The sequence below is a fragment of the Sapajus apella genome, unplaced genomic scaffold (assembly GCF_009761245.1).
Source record: "Sapajus apella isolate SASKATOON/1434 unplaced genomic scaffold, GSC_monkey_1.0 scaffold22, whole genome shotgun sequence".
NCBI classification, from domain to species: Eukaryota; Metazoa; Chordata; class Mammalia; order Primates; family Cebidae; genus Sapajus; species Sapajus apella.
The window spans coordinates 19,499,657-19,519,426 of record NW_022436962.1 but is presented as its reverse complement, the minus strand read 5'-3'; the positions used below and the strand labels follow the sequence as shown (position 1 = coordinate 19,519,426).

General features: G+C 39.0%; 1 protein-coding gene across 9 annotated transcripts in view; it reads left to right on the top strand.

Annotated features, from left to right (window-relative positions):
* The window catches only part of ESRRG (estrogen related receptor gamma), a 640,029-nt gene that overhangs the window by 457,145 nt on the left and 163,114 nt on the right, over window positions 1-19,770 (top strand). For all 9 annotated transcript variants that reach the window (XM_032288597.1, XM_032288602.1, XM_032288596.1 and 6 more), the window contains one exon: window positions 1,855-2,270. In XM_032288597.1, coding sequence (XP_032144488.1) covers window positions 1,868-2,270 — 403 coding nt within the window. In that variant the 5' untranslated portion in view covers window positions 1,855-1,867. The remainder of the gene's footprint in view (window positions 1-1,854; window positions 2,271-19,770) is intronic.

Genomic DNA, 19,770 nt, shown 5'->3' with positions numbered 1-19,770 from the left:
CTTGAGGAAAGTGCTTAGCCCAGAGTGCTAAGGAGACAAGGAGAGCGATCTGTTAATTACAACGTTCATTAGCAGTGACGGGTACAAGGCAGCAGATGCAGAAGAGAGAGGACGCTGTAGTTCAGGCTGGCGAGGGGGCTATTTTTTTCTTTCACTAGTTCTTGAGGAAAGGACAACACACGTGGGTGGGTGAAAGCAAGAAGATATTTTGGTGGCTTTCTCCTTCCTATTTGCTTTCTTCACATCTTGATACTGCTTGACTTTAGAAAGCTGTGCAAAATTTCTCAAAGTGAAATATCTTTGGTAAGAGGCAAATCTTGCCTCAATGCTTTGCTTTTGAGATCGCCTTCTTGGAAGAGTTACATGAACCTTCCTGCCAGAAAAGTTCCATATTTTTCTTCATTTTAAAGTAACAGAACAATGGGGAAAAGAGAACCTGGAGGAGGGCGTAAAATTTGTGCAGTGATCAAATGTCATTAGATGTATGGTGAAAGAGATAGTTGCATCTCTTTGGTTATCTTGTGAGGAGTCCCCCAAATTCTAGTGAATGACCATTACCCAATTCCCATAAATCAGCTTTCCATTGGGAAGCAATTTTCCAAGTCCTTTTCTTGATTGTCACCTCTTCTTTCTATAGTGGGCTCTCAGAAAGTTCTTAGAGATTTTGCTAAACGAGGTTTTGCACAATAGCTAAACAAAAAGAAAATAAGACCGATGATATCTTTTCATCGAATTACGCTTCCAGAAATTTGGTCACTAGTTCGACCAACAAAAGGGATGAAGTGCGTCTTCTAGATAAGAGAAACAGTGTGTCAGAATAGATGCTTTGACATTTTTCCTTTTAGGAAGAATAATGTTAAATGACAGAAAGTAGTGAGTGAAGGACCATTGGAAATATCTTTTTTTTTAGGACAAAATTTGATACATTTCTATTTTACTGAATATATATATAGGATTTTATAATATCAGATAATATAATATCAGATTTATGGACTCATGGGTATACTGAAGACTCAAATGGCTTTTACTGATTCATCTTTTAAACAATGGCAAATCACACACAAGAAACACATGCACTTATTTATTAATCAATACTGGTGATCAGTCACTAAGTTTTGCAGGCTTTGGGAAGTAATCTTTAAATATTGGCTGGAATTTTATACTTGATGTCTTTCTATATTGCCAAATGGCTATGAAATAGAGCAATTTAAATAAACAAAGTGATTGAGTATATATTCCCTATGTGTTTTAGTCAGATCAATAAAAGACACAGTTATGCTTATAGAAGCATGCTGACAAACAGTAATTACAGAGCTGAGGATCATCTGTTCAGTCTTGAAAACAAAAGGTTTATTCTGCTCATAATAAAATGATTGCAGCATCAGAATGAGGAAAGAAAGGTAGAGTGAGGATAAATACAATTTTAGAAATGGTATAGACTTTGCAAATCACCACCTCTTCCATTGATAAATTTAGAATCTAGAGTTAATTTAGATATTGACACCGGTTCTCCAAGAGAAAGGTAAAATAAAAGCAATTGGACCCTTTAGAGCTTTTGTTTATGGTCTGTCTGGGCCCTTTGATGTAACCCTGTCATGCCCTTATGCTGATTACCTTCTTGTGGAACAAGAAGTATTGACTAGAGAATGAATGATGTGTAGTCCCTAGCCCTTAGGAAACACTCTCAAAGAGAAATGTTTTTAACGTATGAATTCTGTTTTTTTTTTTTTTTTTCCTCCTTTTAACTTTCCCTTTCCCTTTCTCTATTTTTTCACCATCTCTTTTGTTCTTTTGGTCTCTGTGTTTGACACCCTCTCCTCTTTCTCTCTCTGTTTGTATCTCTGTCAATCTCAGGCTTCTCTGCAGAATGTCAAACAAAGATCGACACATTGATTCTAGCTGTTCGTCCTTCATCAAGACGGAACCTTCCAGCCCGGCCTCCCTGACGGACAGCGTCAACCACCACAGCCCTGGTGGCTCATCAGACGCCAGTGGGAGCTACAGTTCAACCATGAATGGCCATCAGAACGGACTTGACTCGCCACCTCTCTACCCTTCTGCTCCTATCCTGGGAGGTAGTGGGCCTGTCAGGAAACTGTATGATGACTGCTCCAGCACCATTGTGGAAGATCCCCAGACCAAGTGTGAATACATGCTCAACTCGATGCCCAAGAGACTGTGTTTAGTGTGTGGTGACATCGCTTCTGGGTACCACTATGGGGTAGCTTCATGTGAAGCCTGCAAGGCATTCTTCAAGAGGACAATTCAAGGTTAGTGTTGGACCTGGGAATACCCTCCCCCGCTTCCAACCTCACATGATGAGTTGTTTTTTGTTTTTCCTACTTCTTATTCTTATAAGTTAAGTTCCATAGTCTTAATTCTATCTTGAATAGAAAAGAGAAATAGATTACAATTGATAGTGGAAGATTTATAGGATAAAATTCCCCCAGATATACTCCATACCTATTAATTTTCCTCTTACTGTTAAGCTTTAATGGCGCAAGAATAATAAACTTTGGGTGGAGTTTACAAGAGCATAGTTATTATTAGAGCATATTATTATTATTATTACATAGACCCACATTATTATGTGAGTCTATATAGCAACTGTGCAAATGCACATTGCACTAAGTGCTTTTGACCCCTTTGGATCTTCTTACAGATACATGGAAATAAATACTTTAGACCAGTGATTTCCAAACTTGAGTGTCCATTAGAATCATCTGGAAATCTTGTTAAAATGCAGATTCCTGAATCCTACCTCCAGAATTTCTGATTCATTAGATTTGGGGAGGGGGCCTACCTGAGACTGTATATTTTGAACAATTTTCAGGTTATGCTGATGATGCTGCTGGTCCAGGGACCAGTTTTAAGAACCACTGCTCTAGACAAATGTCATTACCTATTCATCTTTCTTTTTTTCTTATGGTTATATATACTTTTTCTAACTTTTAAATGAATTGCTATAAAAAGACTTCCAAATTATACCAATAAAATGTCATTGAATGATAAAATATACCTCCAACATATACAAGTGATATATACCCCAAACTTCCTAGATTTCCAGATTTATAAATAACATTACTGCCCCCATACAATGTAGAAAAATAGGACTGAAATTTGTTTATGCCCTTTTAAACTGGTAATCTACGGATACAGAATTCAGTTCATTAACAAGCTATAGATATATATTCTGGCAGAAAATTAGGTGTCACTTTTTTAGATCTCTTGTGATCCACTTTTGAAGAAAATAGGGGAAGGAAAAAAAAACATATATATATATACTGAAGATCCACAGCACACCAATGGTTCTGCTCAGTGGTTTACAAAATACATCTTCTTCATAACCGGTTATGGACACCAAGTTTATCTTCCCACATATCAGTGGTTCTCAAGCTTGCCAGCTCATTGGAATCAATGGAAGACTTTTAAAAAATACCGATGCCAGGGCTCATGTCCCCAAATTCTGAATTAATTGGTCTTGGGCACAGCCAGGGATGGGGGGATTTTCAAAAGCCTCCTAGGTGATATTTAATGTAAAGCCAAAGTTAAGAACCACCGCATTATACTGCGTTGTATTCTTTGCCAACAGCTCTGAAGGTACAGTGGCTGCACTAGCAGTATCAGCATCATCTGGGAAAACGTAAGAAATGCAAGTTCCCAGGCCCCATTGTGTCTTAAACAGAGTCTCTGAGGGTGGATCTAGCAATCTGCATTTTACCCACCCTCTGGGTAATCCTGATGCTAATTCAAATTTAAACCCACTGCTCCAGATCATGCTGTTGGTCATTAACCACTGACCATAGACCATCAGCAGCTAATGGTCCCTTGTTGAACAGGACTGAAACCAACTTATTTGGAGCCTTCATAATTCTGTGATGTGCTAGTTTTCAAAGTACAAAATAAGTAATATTTGTTAAGTACTAATCCTTTTAAACAGTTTCACAAAACATGATTCTGAAACCCTTTATGTGTACATAGAGCAGTCTCCCACCTTCCTTTCTTTTTGAGACAGATTTTTGCTCTTGTGGCCTAGGCTGGAGTGCAATGGCATGATCTGGGCTCATTGCAACCTCCGTCTCCCAGGTTTAAGTGATCCTCCTGCTTCAGTCTCCCAAGTAGCTGGGATTACAGGCATGCACCAACATGCCCCACTAATTTTGTATTTTTAGTAGAGATAAGGTTTCACCATGTTGGCCAGGCTTGTCTTAAACTCCTGACCTCACGTGATCTGTCTGCCTCAACCTCCCCAAAGTGCTGGGATTATAGGTGTGAGCCACCGTGCCTGGCCCTTCCCCCCATTTTTTTTTATTGTTTTTTTTTTGAGACAGAGTTTTACCCTGTCACCCAGGCTGGAGTGCAACGGCACAATCTCAGCTGACTGTAACCTCCATCTCTCAGGCTCAAGCAATTCTCCTGCCTCAGCCTCCCAAGTAGCTGGGATTACAGTCATGAGCCACTGTGCCTGGCCCCCACCTTTCCTTTTGAGAGCATCTGGAAATTTAACTCTTCTCCATCAGTTGCACTGAAGATTTTAGTGACAATCCTTAGTGGAATAGGCTGTACTCTCTCTCCCTTGGTTTTTTGTTGTCTGTTACATAGCCTCCTTAATCTGTGGCTGATTAGAACACAATCAAAATATTTACTTAGTCCATTGTAGTGGCTCATGCCTATAATCCCAGTACTTACAAAAGTTCAAAAGACTAATCTGGGCAACAAAGTGAGAACCCTATCTCTATAAAAAGTTTTAAAGTTAGTTGGGCATGGTGGCATGTGCCTGTAGTCCTGGCTACTGGAAAGGTTGAGGCAGAAGGATTGCTTGAGCCCAGGAATTGGAGGTTGCACTGAGCCATGATTGCTCTCAAGTCTGGAGAAACAGAGGTAAACACAGTCTCAAAAAAAAAAAAAAATTTACTTGAAGCACAGTTTGTCAAGTCATCACACGCTTACATAGTAGATGAGATACTTAACCCTAATCTGTTCATAGCCTTCCATAGTTTTACTTGAAGAACACAAAGCGAAGTTAGTGTGCAGTACATACGAATTTTCTAAATATCTTCGTAACTGTATAATTTCTGGCTCGTCGTTGCTATATTTATTGAAATTTTGTTTCAAAAATCTTTCATCTACTGGATCTTTATCTTCTTCATCCTCATCTATAAATTGAAGGCATTAACCTCAGAATACTTCAATTTAAAATGAAATATAAAATCACATGGAAAGCGAGGAAGCTAAAAACAATGGTGGTCTGTGCACAAGGCTTTTGATCACTTTTGGGCATTTGAGAAATCTCTTCAGCCTATTTGCTAACACTGCAAAACTTGAGAATGAAAGCACACCTCAAATCTTTGGGTGTTTACCAGCCATTGCTCAACAGTGTTATAATCCTTATGGTTACAGAGTATATACAATTTCAACTGTTATTAATTTGATTTTGTTAACTCAGTTAACACAGCTCTGCATCTAACTACACAAAGATAAGCAAATATTTTGGGATAAATTCATGAGCACAGAGTACGCTGATATAAGGAAGAGTTTCTCAATGTGAAAACCACTCCCATTTATTCAACAAATATTTACCGAGAACCTACTGTGATTCAGACAGCAGGCTGGTTGGAGTGCCCTCTTATCCACGTTTTATTAAAGCTTTGTTCCCAAAGGTTGTGGATTGAGATGAATTCCTCTAACAAATGTCTCCTGCCTTGAGAAAATACCAGTTTTTGGGTTTGAGGGGATTAAACCCTTGGGTCTTCAGTATGTTTGGTAATGATAGATTAACAATGTGAAAAAATTTCGTGATCCTTGTCTCAAAAAATCCTATAGGTTAGACATTAATAGCTCTGCAATAGTTATTTACTGAGCAATCATTAGAATAGAACAATTGGAATTCTATGCATGATTCTTCTTTAGGATGCTGAAATGCTCCCAAAAGCTTAACAGAGCAAAGCGCAGGGTGATTCTTGGCAGTGATGTATGTGCTCAGTTTTACTCCATATTGGAGAGAGCAAGTTTCAAGGATTTTGAGCAGGAGACAGAGATGTCACTGTTCAGATTAGCACTCTGGACTTGCCCACCTGGCTGTGCTTGTAGCTGGCAGCTGCGCAGCACTTGGTGAGGCTACCCCGCTAGCTACATCATCAGGCATCACACTGTGGTGCTCACTTAGCCCCACAAAGGCAGTGAGGCAAAAAAAGGGATTAAATTGTGAAAGTATAATGTAATAATTAGAGCAGTAATTGTAAGGAGGATTGGAGCGGCCCCTTCTTTCTGTGGCCAAATACGGTAGTGATAGCGATTGAACACCAAAGATGTTGAATGTGGCCCAGACTCTTATTCCAATGCTGAAGCTGCCTTGGAGTTCATTCTCACGCCTTCAGACAGCGTTGCAGCCAAACCACTCTTGACAGATTGTAGCCTCTCCCTCCCCCCCATTAAAGCTGTCCGAGGAAAAAGAAGAGATTATTGAACGCCCGTTGACAACAAGCCTTTCTAGACTAGAGGGCTAATGGGCAGGCCATTACATGAATGTGACTCCTACCTCACCGGGTCCTGGCTCTGCTCTCATTGACTTAAGGGACATGTGCATCCATCGGCATTCTCATGGAGGCCATCACCTGTTTAGATCCTTCTTTCTCCTCCTCCTTCTCCTTCTATTTCTTTTTTGTTTCTTTTCTTTTTTCTTTGTTTTTTTTTTTTTTTTTTTTTTTTTTGGCAGGGTCTTCCCTGTATTGCCCAGACTGTTGCACAGTGACCTGATCTTGGCTCATTGCAGCCTCGACCTCCTGAGCTAAGTGATCCTTCCCCTTCAGCCTCCCAAGTAGCTGAACTGTAGGAATGCACTACCACGCCTATGTAATTTTTCATTTTTTTGTAGAGATGGGCTCTCCCTATGTTGCCTAGGCTGGTTTCAAACTCCTGGTCTCAAATGATCCTCCTGCCTTGACCTCCCAGAGTGCTGGGATTACAGGCATGAGACATCTTGGTTTCTTATTTTAATAATTTATTTTTAGGATTGGTTATCAAGCATGTAATAAATACATACGTTTAAAGAGTTGGGAAAAATACTTCTTAAACTGGAAGCGAAAGAACATATATCAAGAACATATCTTGAGAAAAGTAATACAAATTGTTCTTTTTCAAGCTGAATGTCCTATTTCTGTTGTGAAAGGCAATTAATCATGGATTTAAATGAAAGGTAAATAGAAAGGAATATTTATTTTACTTATTGACTATTTCCAAGTTATCATTGAAAAACTATTGAATTAGGCCAGGATTTAGTTGGATAGAAGTCAAGGTTTTGCTTCTTTTTGTTTTTGTTTTGCTGACCAAAATACTTTTACCAAACTTTGACAGCTCTACCCTGTCATCCAATAGGGTTACCATGGCAGCGGTGATTTTATGTCATTTTCTAGGCATAGTAATTTTGGGGATGTGATATTGTTATTCTTCTGATTTTTTTTCAAATTCCAATTTTGGCCTTAATTTATAAATGAATGGGGTCTTTCCCCTGACTTTAATTCATAAATAGGTTTTTCCTCTTCTCTCCTCTCCTCTCCTCTCCTCTCCTCTCCTCTCCTCTCCTCTCCCCTCCCCTCCCCTCCCCTCCTCTCCTCTCCTCTCTTCCCCTCTCTTCCCCTTTCCTCCCCTCTCCTCCTCCCTTCTCCTCCCCTCCCCTCTTTTGGCTTTAATTCATAAATAAATAAGGTCCATCCTCCTCTCCTCTCCTCTCCTCCCCTCCCCTTTCCTCCCCTCTCTTCCTCCCTCCTTTCCTCATCTTTCCCCTCCTTTGACTTTAATTCATAAACAAATAAGGTCTTCCTTTCCTCTCCTCCCTTCTCCTCCCTTCTCCTCCCATCCCCTCCCCTCCCTTGGTTTTAATTCATAAATAAATAAGATCCCTCCTCCTCCCCTTCCCTTCCCTCCCCTCCCCTCCACTCTTTTCCTTTTTGGAACTTCTCATTAAGAGTGCCTCCTAGACTCTTGTTAAGGAGGCAAGAGATGGAAAACATCCTTATACCCAAGTAAGTCAATACATATTTCATTATTTAATACACAAAACACTAGCCCCCTGAAGTTTTTATGTCCTATAATAAGGAAAGTAATTTTATAAACAGTTTTCATTGTGTAGATAATATAGCCATTCTAACTGCTCATTATAGTGTTAAAGTATTCTTCTTTCCCCCACATTTAAACAAGACGAAATTGCATATTTAAAAATATGAGATTTAAAAAGATGTTCATTATAGCATGGGTTTTGGATTTAGGTAAAGCTAGGCCCAAGTCTCAGCCACTTGCCAGCTGTGAGACCTTAACCCTTCCATTCCTTCATTTCCCAAGTGATAAGGGTTAAAGGAGAGAATGAATATAAGATTACTTGACCCATAGTAAATGTTCAATAAATCATTAATTTTGGCTGATGTTGGGAATATGACTGGGGTACCCAGATGCTGGATGGTTCATGTAATCTAGCACAGAGAGTTATGCGTGAGGCTAAAGCAGAAGCACTGGTATGTCACCTTCCTGAGCCCACAGCTGTCTCCGCCCTTTGGCTATGATCATAAACCCTCTCTCCGTGTAGCCACGTCGCACTGATGGTGCCCTTATATGACTGGAGGCATTTAGGTGAGCTGTCTGGAAATTTGTTTAGTTATACTTAGCTGACGAGGCTCGATTAACTTCATTTCCCTGTGAATATGGATGGGAAACTGCATACATCAAGAAGCAAGCCTGAATTGTGGAACTTGCATAAAACATAAAGTTCTCAGTGAAGCTTCACAGGTGAGATTTAGGCGCTGGACTAGTAGCATATCTTCTCTGCGTGAGGTGTGGGAGTGACCATTATAGGAACTAAGTCCACTCTGAACACTGTGGGACCTGGGACAAGTGTACAGCAAACACCCAAATACCGCATAGTATCTGTAAACATGTCAGAGTTGTAAATCAGGATAACAAATCGCTAAGTGGAATTTGTTCTAGTCTCTTATTTGACCAAATATACCTTCATAACGGCCTGGAAGACTGACTTTTTATTATTCAGACTTTGACTCCAAGGAGCAGTTTGGTGTCAGTGAGAGGCAGTGCGAGGAAAGCTGGTTCATAGCCCACAGCCCCTTTCTTTCCCACTCCTCTGTCTCCCGATCTTGTACCTACTGTGGACACCCCTGCCCCACACATCTGAGGCCCAGTGACTCCTTCCAAACAGCTGTTCCTTGACCACGCACACACAGTCTCATGTGCCTACCACAAGGGAATTTAGTCCAGTCTAGATTCCAGAGGACAGATCCAGGAGAGAGACTCGCTCAGGCCCTGGCACTTCCATGAGCTTGCGCTGATTTAGCCAGGGCGTTGGAGGACCCTAGGTACTCAGGATCATGGGGTACGCAGCGGACGGCTCCAGCTGGCCTTTGTTCCTTTTGCGCTTTGAATCGGCTCCTTGTGCCAGGTATACTTTCTAAAGCCCATAGCCTTTGGGCAAGGGCTTTTCTTGTCTGAGGCTAAGTGGCATTAATGTGAGCCTAAATCTTACCTTATACATGGGGCATTAAAGATTAGTCATTTGCTTGCAAGCTGTATGCTAAAGGCATGTGGGAATAGCCCTTGGATCTGATGCGACCAACTGCTTTCCTACACTGTGAATTGTATGACTCCTTCCTGAAGCAGGCATGTAGTCCTAGAGGATCTTTCCTGGTGGTGCATTTCTTTTGCTATCATGTGCTATTTCAGTCTTAGAATGTTTTTAGCCATAGGGGAAGTAAGAACTTACAAATTGAGTGTACATGATAAGAACCTTCCAAAGGAAAATAATAAAATGTATCCTATTTAACCTAAATAGCGTCTAGAAAAAATAACTAACTCAGTTTATGGTAAATGGTAGCTTTAAAACTCTAATATGTTCTAAAATTGAAATCCAAAATAAGATGGAAATGTCTAGATTGACTTGATGAATTGCAGTGATTATCAGTTTGAATGCAGTGTTAAATTATAGAAGTAATATTTTCCAAAAAATGTTTTCCATTGCTTTAACCTTTTTTTTTTTTTTTTTTGGCGACAGACTCTCCTCTGTCACTCAGGCTGGAGTGCAGTGGTGCCATCTCGGCTCACAGAAACATCCGCCTCCTGGGTTCAAGTGATTCTCCTGCCTCAGCCTCCTGAGTAGCTGGGACTACAGGCACATACCAGCAAGCCAGGCTAATTTTTGTATTTTTAGTAGAGACAGGGTTTCACCATGTTGGCCAGGCTGGTCTCAAACTTCTGACCTCACGTGATCCACCCTCCTCAGCTTTCCAAAGCCACTATCCCTGGCCTGCTCTAACTCTTAAGTTTTTTTGGTTATAAGTTTGACTTTTCCACTTCTTGTATTTGATGCCAATTATGTCTAAGTTTTTGAAATGCATTAATGTTGCCAAATTATAAACAACAAATATCATTCTACTCTTGCTATTTTAATTGTTAGGTCCAGTGTTTATTTTAATAGTAAAAGCTAGTATTGCAGACTTTCTTTTTTTGTGGAGAAGATATACTGTATTTATGGGTGTCCTAAAACAGCATAATTTGCAGTTTTGACTTACTGGAACCACTTCTTGGGACAGATGAGTAGTGATTCCTTTTCCATGGTTTGTTCTGACTTTTGGGAATTCACCTAAGTTGTTATACTTCTGAGGTTGTCAGAGAACTGCTGGTCAGCAGGCTCTTTCAAGAGACAGATAATAAATTAGACAGTTTAAATATCTTAGGTTATCACATATCTTAGGATCTGTGGGCTACATGCCTTCTGTGTTCCATACTCTCTGTTTTTGTTTTTTTTTTTATTAAGCTGTTTAAAAATATAAAAACCACTCTGAGCTTGAGAGCATTCAAAAACAAGCCCAGGGCTGGATTTGACCTGCTAGTCATAGTGTGGGTAACTTCTAAACCAAAACACTCTATTTATCTTCCCTGTAGGCAACACTGAAATACGTGATTTTTACGCCAAAGGATTTCCTAGGCAGTTTTGTGTACATATCATTTATGAAACTAAAATTCTTTATCATGATTTTTTTTTAGTCTATTATTTCCCTTTTCAGAGTATTTTTACTCCTTCAGAATTTTCTAGTCTCTTTTCTGCGTTGGCATATTTCAAGCCTGTTTGAACTACACATCTGTGAGCACTATGACATATATGTGTGAATATATACGTTTGTGTGTGTGTGTGTGTGTGTGTGTGTGTGTGTGTTGGCTAGCTAATTAGAAAACAGAATCAATGTAAATTTAAAAAGTCACAGAGTGGCTGATGAAAAAAGTTAGATCTTTGGTTTTTGTAAAATCAGAGTGATTATTTTCAGAGATTTCATTTCATGGTTATTCTTTGATTCAGGAAAGAAAAACAGAACAAAATGTAATGATCCTCACTAGATTTTTGTCCTTCAAATATTAGAAACTCCAATTTGCAGAAAACAGAATCTCTGGTGTCATGCACGTGCTTATGAAACACATAGCATTATGTTACTGTATTTTGAAAGTCATTTAAAATAGGCACATCATTTTAGCTTTGACTTGTAGGGTATATTTTCCTGTTGGGTGACAATACAGAAGAGCCTATCCCATGTAAGGAGTATACGCCAGTGGCATTCAGGATGGACACAAATTTGCAATAAAACTTTTTTTTTTTTTTTTTTTGAGATGGAGTTTCGCTCTCGTTGCCCAGGCTGGAGTGCAATGGCGCGATCTCGGCTCACCGCAACCTCCGCCTCCTGGGTTCAGGCAATTCTCCTGCCTCAGCCTCCTGAGTAGCTGGGATTACAGGCACGCGCCACCATGCCCAGCTAATTTTTTGTATTTTTAGTAGAGGCGGGGTTTCACCATGTTGACCAGGATGGTCTCGATCTCTTGACCTCGTGATCCACCCGCCTCGGCCTCCCAAAGTGCTGGGATTACAGGCGTGAGCCACCGCGTCCGGCTGCAATAAAACTTTTAATGCCCCGCTATAGTTCACTGTCACATTAGGCAGATGAAATTAACCTTCCTAACAATGTGTTTACAAAATGGGTAACCTTCCTTTCCTACCGTCTCTGTTACTTCACAGTGATTGGGAAGAAGTGATAGTAAGTGTTCCATATTCCTCTGATGATATTAAATTTTTATTTATTTATTTAAGTAATACCTTTTTAAAATAGCAATATTGTTAATTCATGATAGTTACAATTAATAAAAGGACGAGCCTTTAGATAGTTTTTAAACTTAGTTCTTCTTTTTTTTTTAATTTGAGACAAGAGTCTCGCTCTATTGCCCAGGCTGGAGTGCAATGGTGCTATCTTGGCTCACTGCAACCTCCACCTCCCGGGTTCAAGTGATTTTCCTGCCTCAGCTTCCTGAGTAGCTGGGATTACAGGTGCACACCACCATGCCTGGCTAATTTTTGTACTTTTAGTGGAGGCAGGGTTTCACTATGTTGGCCAAGCTGGTCTCCGCTCCTATCAAATGATCTGCCCACCTCGCCCTCCCTAAGTGCTGAGATTACAGGTGTGAGCCACTGTGCCTGGCCTAAACTTAGTTCTATCTTTATACTTTAACTGAACTTATAATGTATCTGTAACATAAGCCCATATTTCATGGATTCTACTGTGAGACATGGCCTATGTTAGAATCCAAAAAAATAAGGATGTTATTCTGGAATAAATTATCTTTACAAATGCATACCTAATCAGAACCTGTACTCTTATTTATTTTTTCTTTAATAAAACCGTCTGCACTCAGAAAATAAAATCAGTTCCCCATGGCTCACCTGAGCTCTTGTCCTCAGAAGTAGTAGCATTGACAGAAAACTGCCCTTCAGGTGCTGAGTGTGGGTGCAGCTGGCGTAAGACCTGGTGCCTTTCTGGTTCCAGTGTGGGAGCATCCCTTATCCTGACCCATCTGGACCACCCAAACATACCTGTTCCCGATTCAATCATTCTCTTATGGGAAGGAAGCTGTCGCATTGCCATTTCTAACAGTGATTTATTTTGGCGGGAGAGGGGAGTTCTTTTAGCCTGCCTTCACGTATTACAACCTGTTAAGTCTCTGAGCTCTCCTAGCAAGTAACTGTTAAGAGGGAAGTTTGTGTTGTTTTTATGTTCCAGTCTAAAGGACTTCACAGATCACGTCCAATTAATTCTTATAAATATGCCATTGTCTTTCCTGCCTTTTGCAAGGCAGAATTTTACATTTGCGAATGGACTTTCAGGAAGCGGGTGTGGCTGACTCTTTGCCTACAGATCCCTGCACTTTCCCCAGAGTACATGCCATCCATAATCTCTATTATCTGATGACTATTTGTTTTGATGAAGGTACTGGAGGCAGCTCTTTGATTACGAGATAAACTCTCAAACAAAGACATCCGTGCCTTTCTTAACACTCTAATAGCTTTCCCTTATTCCTTCTTGTGCTCCCTTAACCCAGAACCAAGTCATGACAAATAAGGTTGATTCAGACCCTGTGAGAATAGCCCCAGTCTACCCAAAACATGTTAAATGCTTGAATGCAAAACAATAGGAATGACACTTTGTGCTGTATGTTTTTCAGAATGCATGTTTTTGTACATATGTTCAAATAATTATATAATAAAAGCCACTCCTCCAGAAAATTCAAAATTGGTTATGGCTAAAGCCAGGTAGGATACATTAGAACGTTCATTCTACATGTAGGAAAGAAAACCAAAATGAATGGGCTGTTGTCAGAAGTTCCTATTGATGTGGGTCACTTTTGCTTGGTAACCAGCTGGGAGAATATGGCTCAATATGATTTGCTAAATCCACGATTAGCAAGAACTGATGCTAAGGGGAACATCAGTTCTTGTTAAAACTCAAGCTGTGGAAGCTGTCGGGCAAGTTGTGAGGTATGGCTGGGTGGGGTTCAGAATTTTGACATGAATAAAACTCATGAGTCAGAATTTGTTTTTCTTTTTTTTGGTAAAGCCCAGGGCAGTGATGTGTTTTCCTGATATATTACTGGATAAACTTAGACAATTTCTTAGAAGTTGGAAAATACATAAACTCACTCAAGTTATAAACCGCATTAATTCACTTTCCACTTTCTTTTCAAGTTGCTGATAATGAGGCTTCAGTGATGTAAAAATTCCTAGTCATCGGAGCTCACTTACACAATTTAAAAAGTTTCACATAAACACAAAATTGGGTAAAGGGTGCTGGTGTAGTATTTTAGCTTTTATACTTAAAAGCTAGTATGTAGCCAGGCATGGTGGCTTATGCCTGTAATCCCAACAATCTGGGAGGCCGAGGTGGGAGAATCACGAGGTCAGGAGTTTGAGACCAGTCTGACTTACATGGTGAAACCACATCTCTACTAAAAAAAAAAAAAAACAATAAAAAAATTAGCCTGGCATGGTGGCACATGCCTGTAATTCCAGCTACTCAGGAGACTGAGGCAGGAGAATCGCTTGAACCTGGGAGGTGGAGGTTGTAGTGAGCCAAGATCTCACCATTGCACTCCAGCCTGGGCAACAGAGTGAGACTCTGTCTCAAAAAAAAAAAAGCTAATATGTTTTTATTTAAAAGAAATGACACTTAAAAAATGATTTTGGTAAAAAAACATAAAATTTGCCATCTTAATCATTTTTTAATATATAGTACACTAGTGTTAACTATAGTTAACATGGTTGTCCAATAGCTCTTGAGAACATTTTTGTCATGGCAGACTGAAACTCTGCACTCATGAAACCACTCCTCATTTCTCCCTACCCCCAGTCCCTGGTGGCCACCATTCTACTTTCTGTTTCTATGAGTGTGGCTGCTCTAGATATCTCATATAAGAGGAATCATGCAGTATTTGTCTTTTTGTGACTGGCTTGTTTCACTTAGCGTAATATCATCAAAGTTCATTCATGTTGTGCATGACAGGATTTCTTTTTAAAAACTGAATAATGCAAGAGTCCCCCATTATCTTCAAGGGATGTGTACCAAGACCTCCAGTGGATACCTGAAACCGTGGATAGTATTGAACACTATGCAGACTAGTTTTTTTTTTTTTTTTCTATATATACATGTCCATGGTAAACTTTAATTTATAGATTAGGCCCAGTAAAAGATTAACAAAAATAAATAGGACAATTATAACAATATACAGTACTAAAAGTTATGTGAACGTGGTCTCTCTCAAAATATTTTACTGTACTGTACCTTAGGTAATTGAAACTGCTGAAAGTGAAATAAGAGAGGACTACTATATTCCACTGTACGGATATATGTCATTTTCTTTGTGCATTTCTCTCTCAGCTGACATTTTGGTTGCTTCCATCTCTTGGCTATTGTAAATAATACTGCAGTGAACATGGGTGTATGTACAAATACTTGTTTGAGAAATTATTTTTAATTCTTTTGGATATATATACACACCAGGAAGTGAGATTACTTGATCATATGGTAATTCTGTTTATAATTCTTAGAGGAATACCCATACTGTTTTCTAGCGTGGCAGTACCATTTTATATTACCACCAGCAGAACACAAGAGTTCTAATTTCTCCATATTCTGAATTTCAGTGCTTATTATTATTTTTTTAATTCATTAGTGACCATCCTAATGGGTAGGAGGTGATTGTTTAAATATTTTTGAAAGATTTTATATATACATACCAAACATCTGTATATCTTTGATCATCTTAGACTTATGCATAAGTAATTACATATATGTATAATGTATGTGGTTGTTTTAAGATTCCTCAGTGTAATGCAATGCCTTTAGAGGAAGAATTTGTTCATGTATAGTAATATTAATAGTAATAATGAATATATTAGTTTAATTTATAATAATGAATATATTTGATTTTACAAAATGTCACACATTGTTCTGTCTGCTTTATGCTAATTATCTTATTTCTTTAATCATCCCAGTGAAGTAGGCAATCATATCATTATTGTATTATATCCTTTTATAGATGTGGAAATTGAGGCCCAGAGAAGTAATTGCCCAAAGAATAACTGGTGAAATCTTGAACCCAGAGCCTATCCTCCTAACCCCCTCATTACACTGCCTTGTATATTTTTAAATCTTTTAAAAGACTGAATTATTTTAGATTGTATTTTTCTTGACAGAATTTTAATCCATGGGCAAAATTATTGACATTATTAAAATAAAAATGAAGAATTAAGAATATTCCAAATGGTATGATTAGACGATATTCAAGGTTTTTATAAAGTAGACAGAACTAAGTTTTAAAAATACCTAAATGTTTTGTAATTCACTTTTAGAAATTCCTTAAATGTGAAGCTTGAGAGCACAACTCTTCAGTATCACCACCGTCTCTGTTTTCTGTGTCAGTTCTCTGGATTTTTATCAGCTAACATTCATTTCTCCACCCAATTTTTGTTTGTTAGTTTTAGACTGATCCTAGAAATCTGTCTCCACTGATGACACTTATGTATTTTTTAACTCTTGATTTTAGGAAGAAAGAGGCTTATTTCTCTCCTGTTTGATGTGAGAATAATTATCCCTTTGCATAAACTTTGTGACCATGCCAGAAGGCAGCTCAGAATCAATCCCTTTTTCTTGTTGTTGTTTGGGTCTTTTTTTTTTTTTTTCTTATGATGAATGATAGAAGGACAAAAGTATTTTTTTAATCTTTATTTTTAACAAAAAGTTGGTATCTTCTTTGGAATTAAATCTTATTTTATCTCGATTTGAGCAGACTTAAAAAAAGAATAACCCTGATTTTCATATACTTTTTTAAGGGCATCTCTGAGTAATACTAGAAAGAGTATTACTTAGAGATGGTTTAGTTCAAGGACGTCTTTGTTAATTTAGAATGTAGAGCTGAAAATCTGAATGCACCTTGAGAGTGAATCCGAATATGTTTCCCGAATCTGCATTCTGATATCCATTTTCTCTTTAGTGTGTACTATTTACAGTTTCCATTTGAGGACGATCAGAGATAAGCACAGAATTCTTCAAAGGAAGGAATGTAGCCCAATGTGTTGCCCCGAGTGCACCTTTTCCCCCCACTTTTGCCTCCAGAGCATCCTCACTCTCCTAAAGTGCCTCCTGCTTTTGGAAAAACCTCGCTGTGCCCCAGAGCTTTCAACTATGTTTTATATGGAGAACAATTTTGAATTTTGTTGTACTTAAAGCAAAAGTTCTCAAACTCATTCTTCCATTTGTTCTTTTCAGTTATCAATTTACTAAGATTTCTTTAAAAAGTTTCCGTACCTAGGCCAGGCATGTTGGCTCATGCCTGTAATCCCAGCACTTTGGAGGCCAAGGTGGGCGGATCACGAGGTCAGGACTTTAAGACCAGTCTGATCAATATGGTGAAACCCTGTCTCTACTAAAAATACAAAAATTAGCTGGGCATGGTGGTGCACACCAGTAGTCCCAGCTACTCAGGACGCTGAGGAAGGAGAATCGCTTGTGAACCCAGGAGGTGGAGGTTGCAGTGAGCCGAAATTGTGCCACTGCACTCCAGCCTGGGCGACAGAGCGAGACTATGTCTCAAAAAAAAGAAGTTTCTGTACCTAACTTGGGGAAAACTACCTTACAGAGTCATGAGCAAGAAAGGAAATAATGGATAATAGACAGTATTTTTGTCCTTGCAGCCTTTTGTCCATATGGTTTAGACAAGAGATGGCTAAACGAAGGCCTGCAGGCCAAACCCATTTTGCTAAAGAAAGTTTTATTGGAACACAGCCACACCTATTCTAGTATAGTCTGCGGCTGCTTTCGTGCTACAGCAGCTGAGTTACGGAGTCACAGCAGAGACTGCATGACCTGCAAAGACAAAAATACATCCAATCTGGGCCTTTCAGAAAAAGCTTGCCAATCAAACCCCTGCTCCTCTGTGGAAGAGTTAGAGTTAAACAAGCATCCCAAAACGGAGGAGGCATTTTTACCCTGTGTCCCTTGGACAATTATCAAACAGGAACCCCCCACCCCACTCTCTCTGCTAAGTTTCCTCTATACCGCTCTTTCTTACTCTTCCTAAGGAGATGCGAGGCACTTATCTGAAATCCCTAACATAGCAGACACTTCAGGTATTCAAATTTTATTTTAAACTTCGGGTACGGTCTCTACATGCCAGGAGCTTTCATTGTTTTCTGGGTTTTCCTTGTCTTTCTCTCAGTCCAGCCAGCAGCCCTAAGTTCCCTGACCCTTGAGATAATTACTGTTTTTTGAATGTATTACCTTCTTTCATGACTGGGTCCACGGCGTCGTCTTTTGGTTGGTTTGTTATTTGCTTTTGCTTCTCACAAAGCGCCTTTTGACTCAGACATCAGTTCTTTGTCTTTTGGCCGACAAGCACAAGGCCAGAAGAAGTTCTCTGGCTAGCACTTCCTCACTTCTGTGCTGAGAACCAGCGCCCCGGCAGTTCTTGAGTCCCTCTTAGCTCTTTCTCCTGCATTCCTTCCCTGAGTATACTAATGATGCTGTAATTATTGCTAATATTATAATCAATGCTTGCTTCCTGTTCAGAACTCTGCTAAGCATCTTAAATACATGATCTTACTTAATGTTAATAGCAGTCCCATAACGTATCAATTACTGTACCCATCCGCATGTCATTCATAAAAGTAACTTCAAATTTAAGAGCTGTTCCAAAGGCACCAGGAAAATGGTAGAATGAGGCAGCCCAATTTGACTCCAGTACGTTAGCTCAGAATCTGTATGTTATACTGCCTCCTACAGTTTACTCACAGATCAATGACCATTACTTATGTCAAGGAGTTCCCCAAATCAGTATTCATTTTAGAGGATGCTGATATTTGTTGAATATATGAACTTGATCTTAAAACTCTAATTCCATTTTTTCTTTTCTGACAAACTTCGGGCACATCGATAGCATTCAAGAACAGAAGCATTTAGGGATGGTATTAGGAAAGGTTATACTTGTTTAATGTAGAAGGAAATCCCAAGAAGTAAAATTCCTATTTAAGAATCAACTGCTTTTATCATATAGGGTATATCATCCAAATGCCACTAACTGGTCATATAGACTTGTGCCAATCTGCAAAAGTCAAATGTACCACAGAATGTACATATTGAAACTTTTTCTATCCAAAGATAGTGAATGCATTAGGTGTATTAGCATTGTTTTCTTTTCCAAGAATATTTTATTATTGAGCCTTTTGTCATTGTTGCATGTTTTGAAAGACAGATAAGCAGACTTGCACCAAGGTTGTTTAAAATTGATAGGTAGAAGAAACACATATAAAATTGATGTTGGATATAGAGCACAGCAAATTTGGAGGTTATGGTCAGCTCAGATATTATATGTTTCTTGTGACAGTGATCATCTTTGAGCTCTTTTATAAGGACTTCTGTTACGTGATCTGTGTAAGAGCTTAAAAACTAAGATGAAGTGGCTGTACGTATCATGTAAGATATGCATTTTATACTGTAAAAAACAGTTGCCGTTTTACAAGAAGATATCGTTATATCAGAACTAAAAACATTGAATTTCTTCAGTCCTTGGAAGAGACTAAAGTTTATCTTCTCCATCATTTTCACTAGTGTATTTTTATTATACGCTTATCAGTCCCTTTTAAATGTATTTCAGGACACACCCTCATGATTATGGATTACTCTTTTCTTTTTTCCATCATGAACAATAGCATTATTTTGGGATTGTTAAAATGCATTGTGTATATCCTGACACCTGTTGCTTTGGTGACATGCTCTGTTTGGTTTCTGTGGAATTAAACTGGCCACCAACCATACTGGTACAGAGATGAATTGAGGGATTTCTTTTTGAGGTGTTGAGAGATTCCATTCTCTAAAAGCAACCCTATCCTATCCCACAGCTGCC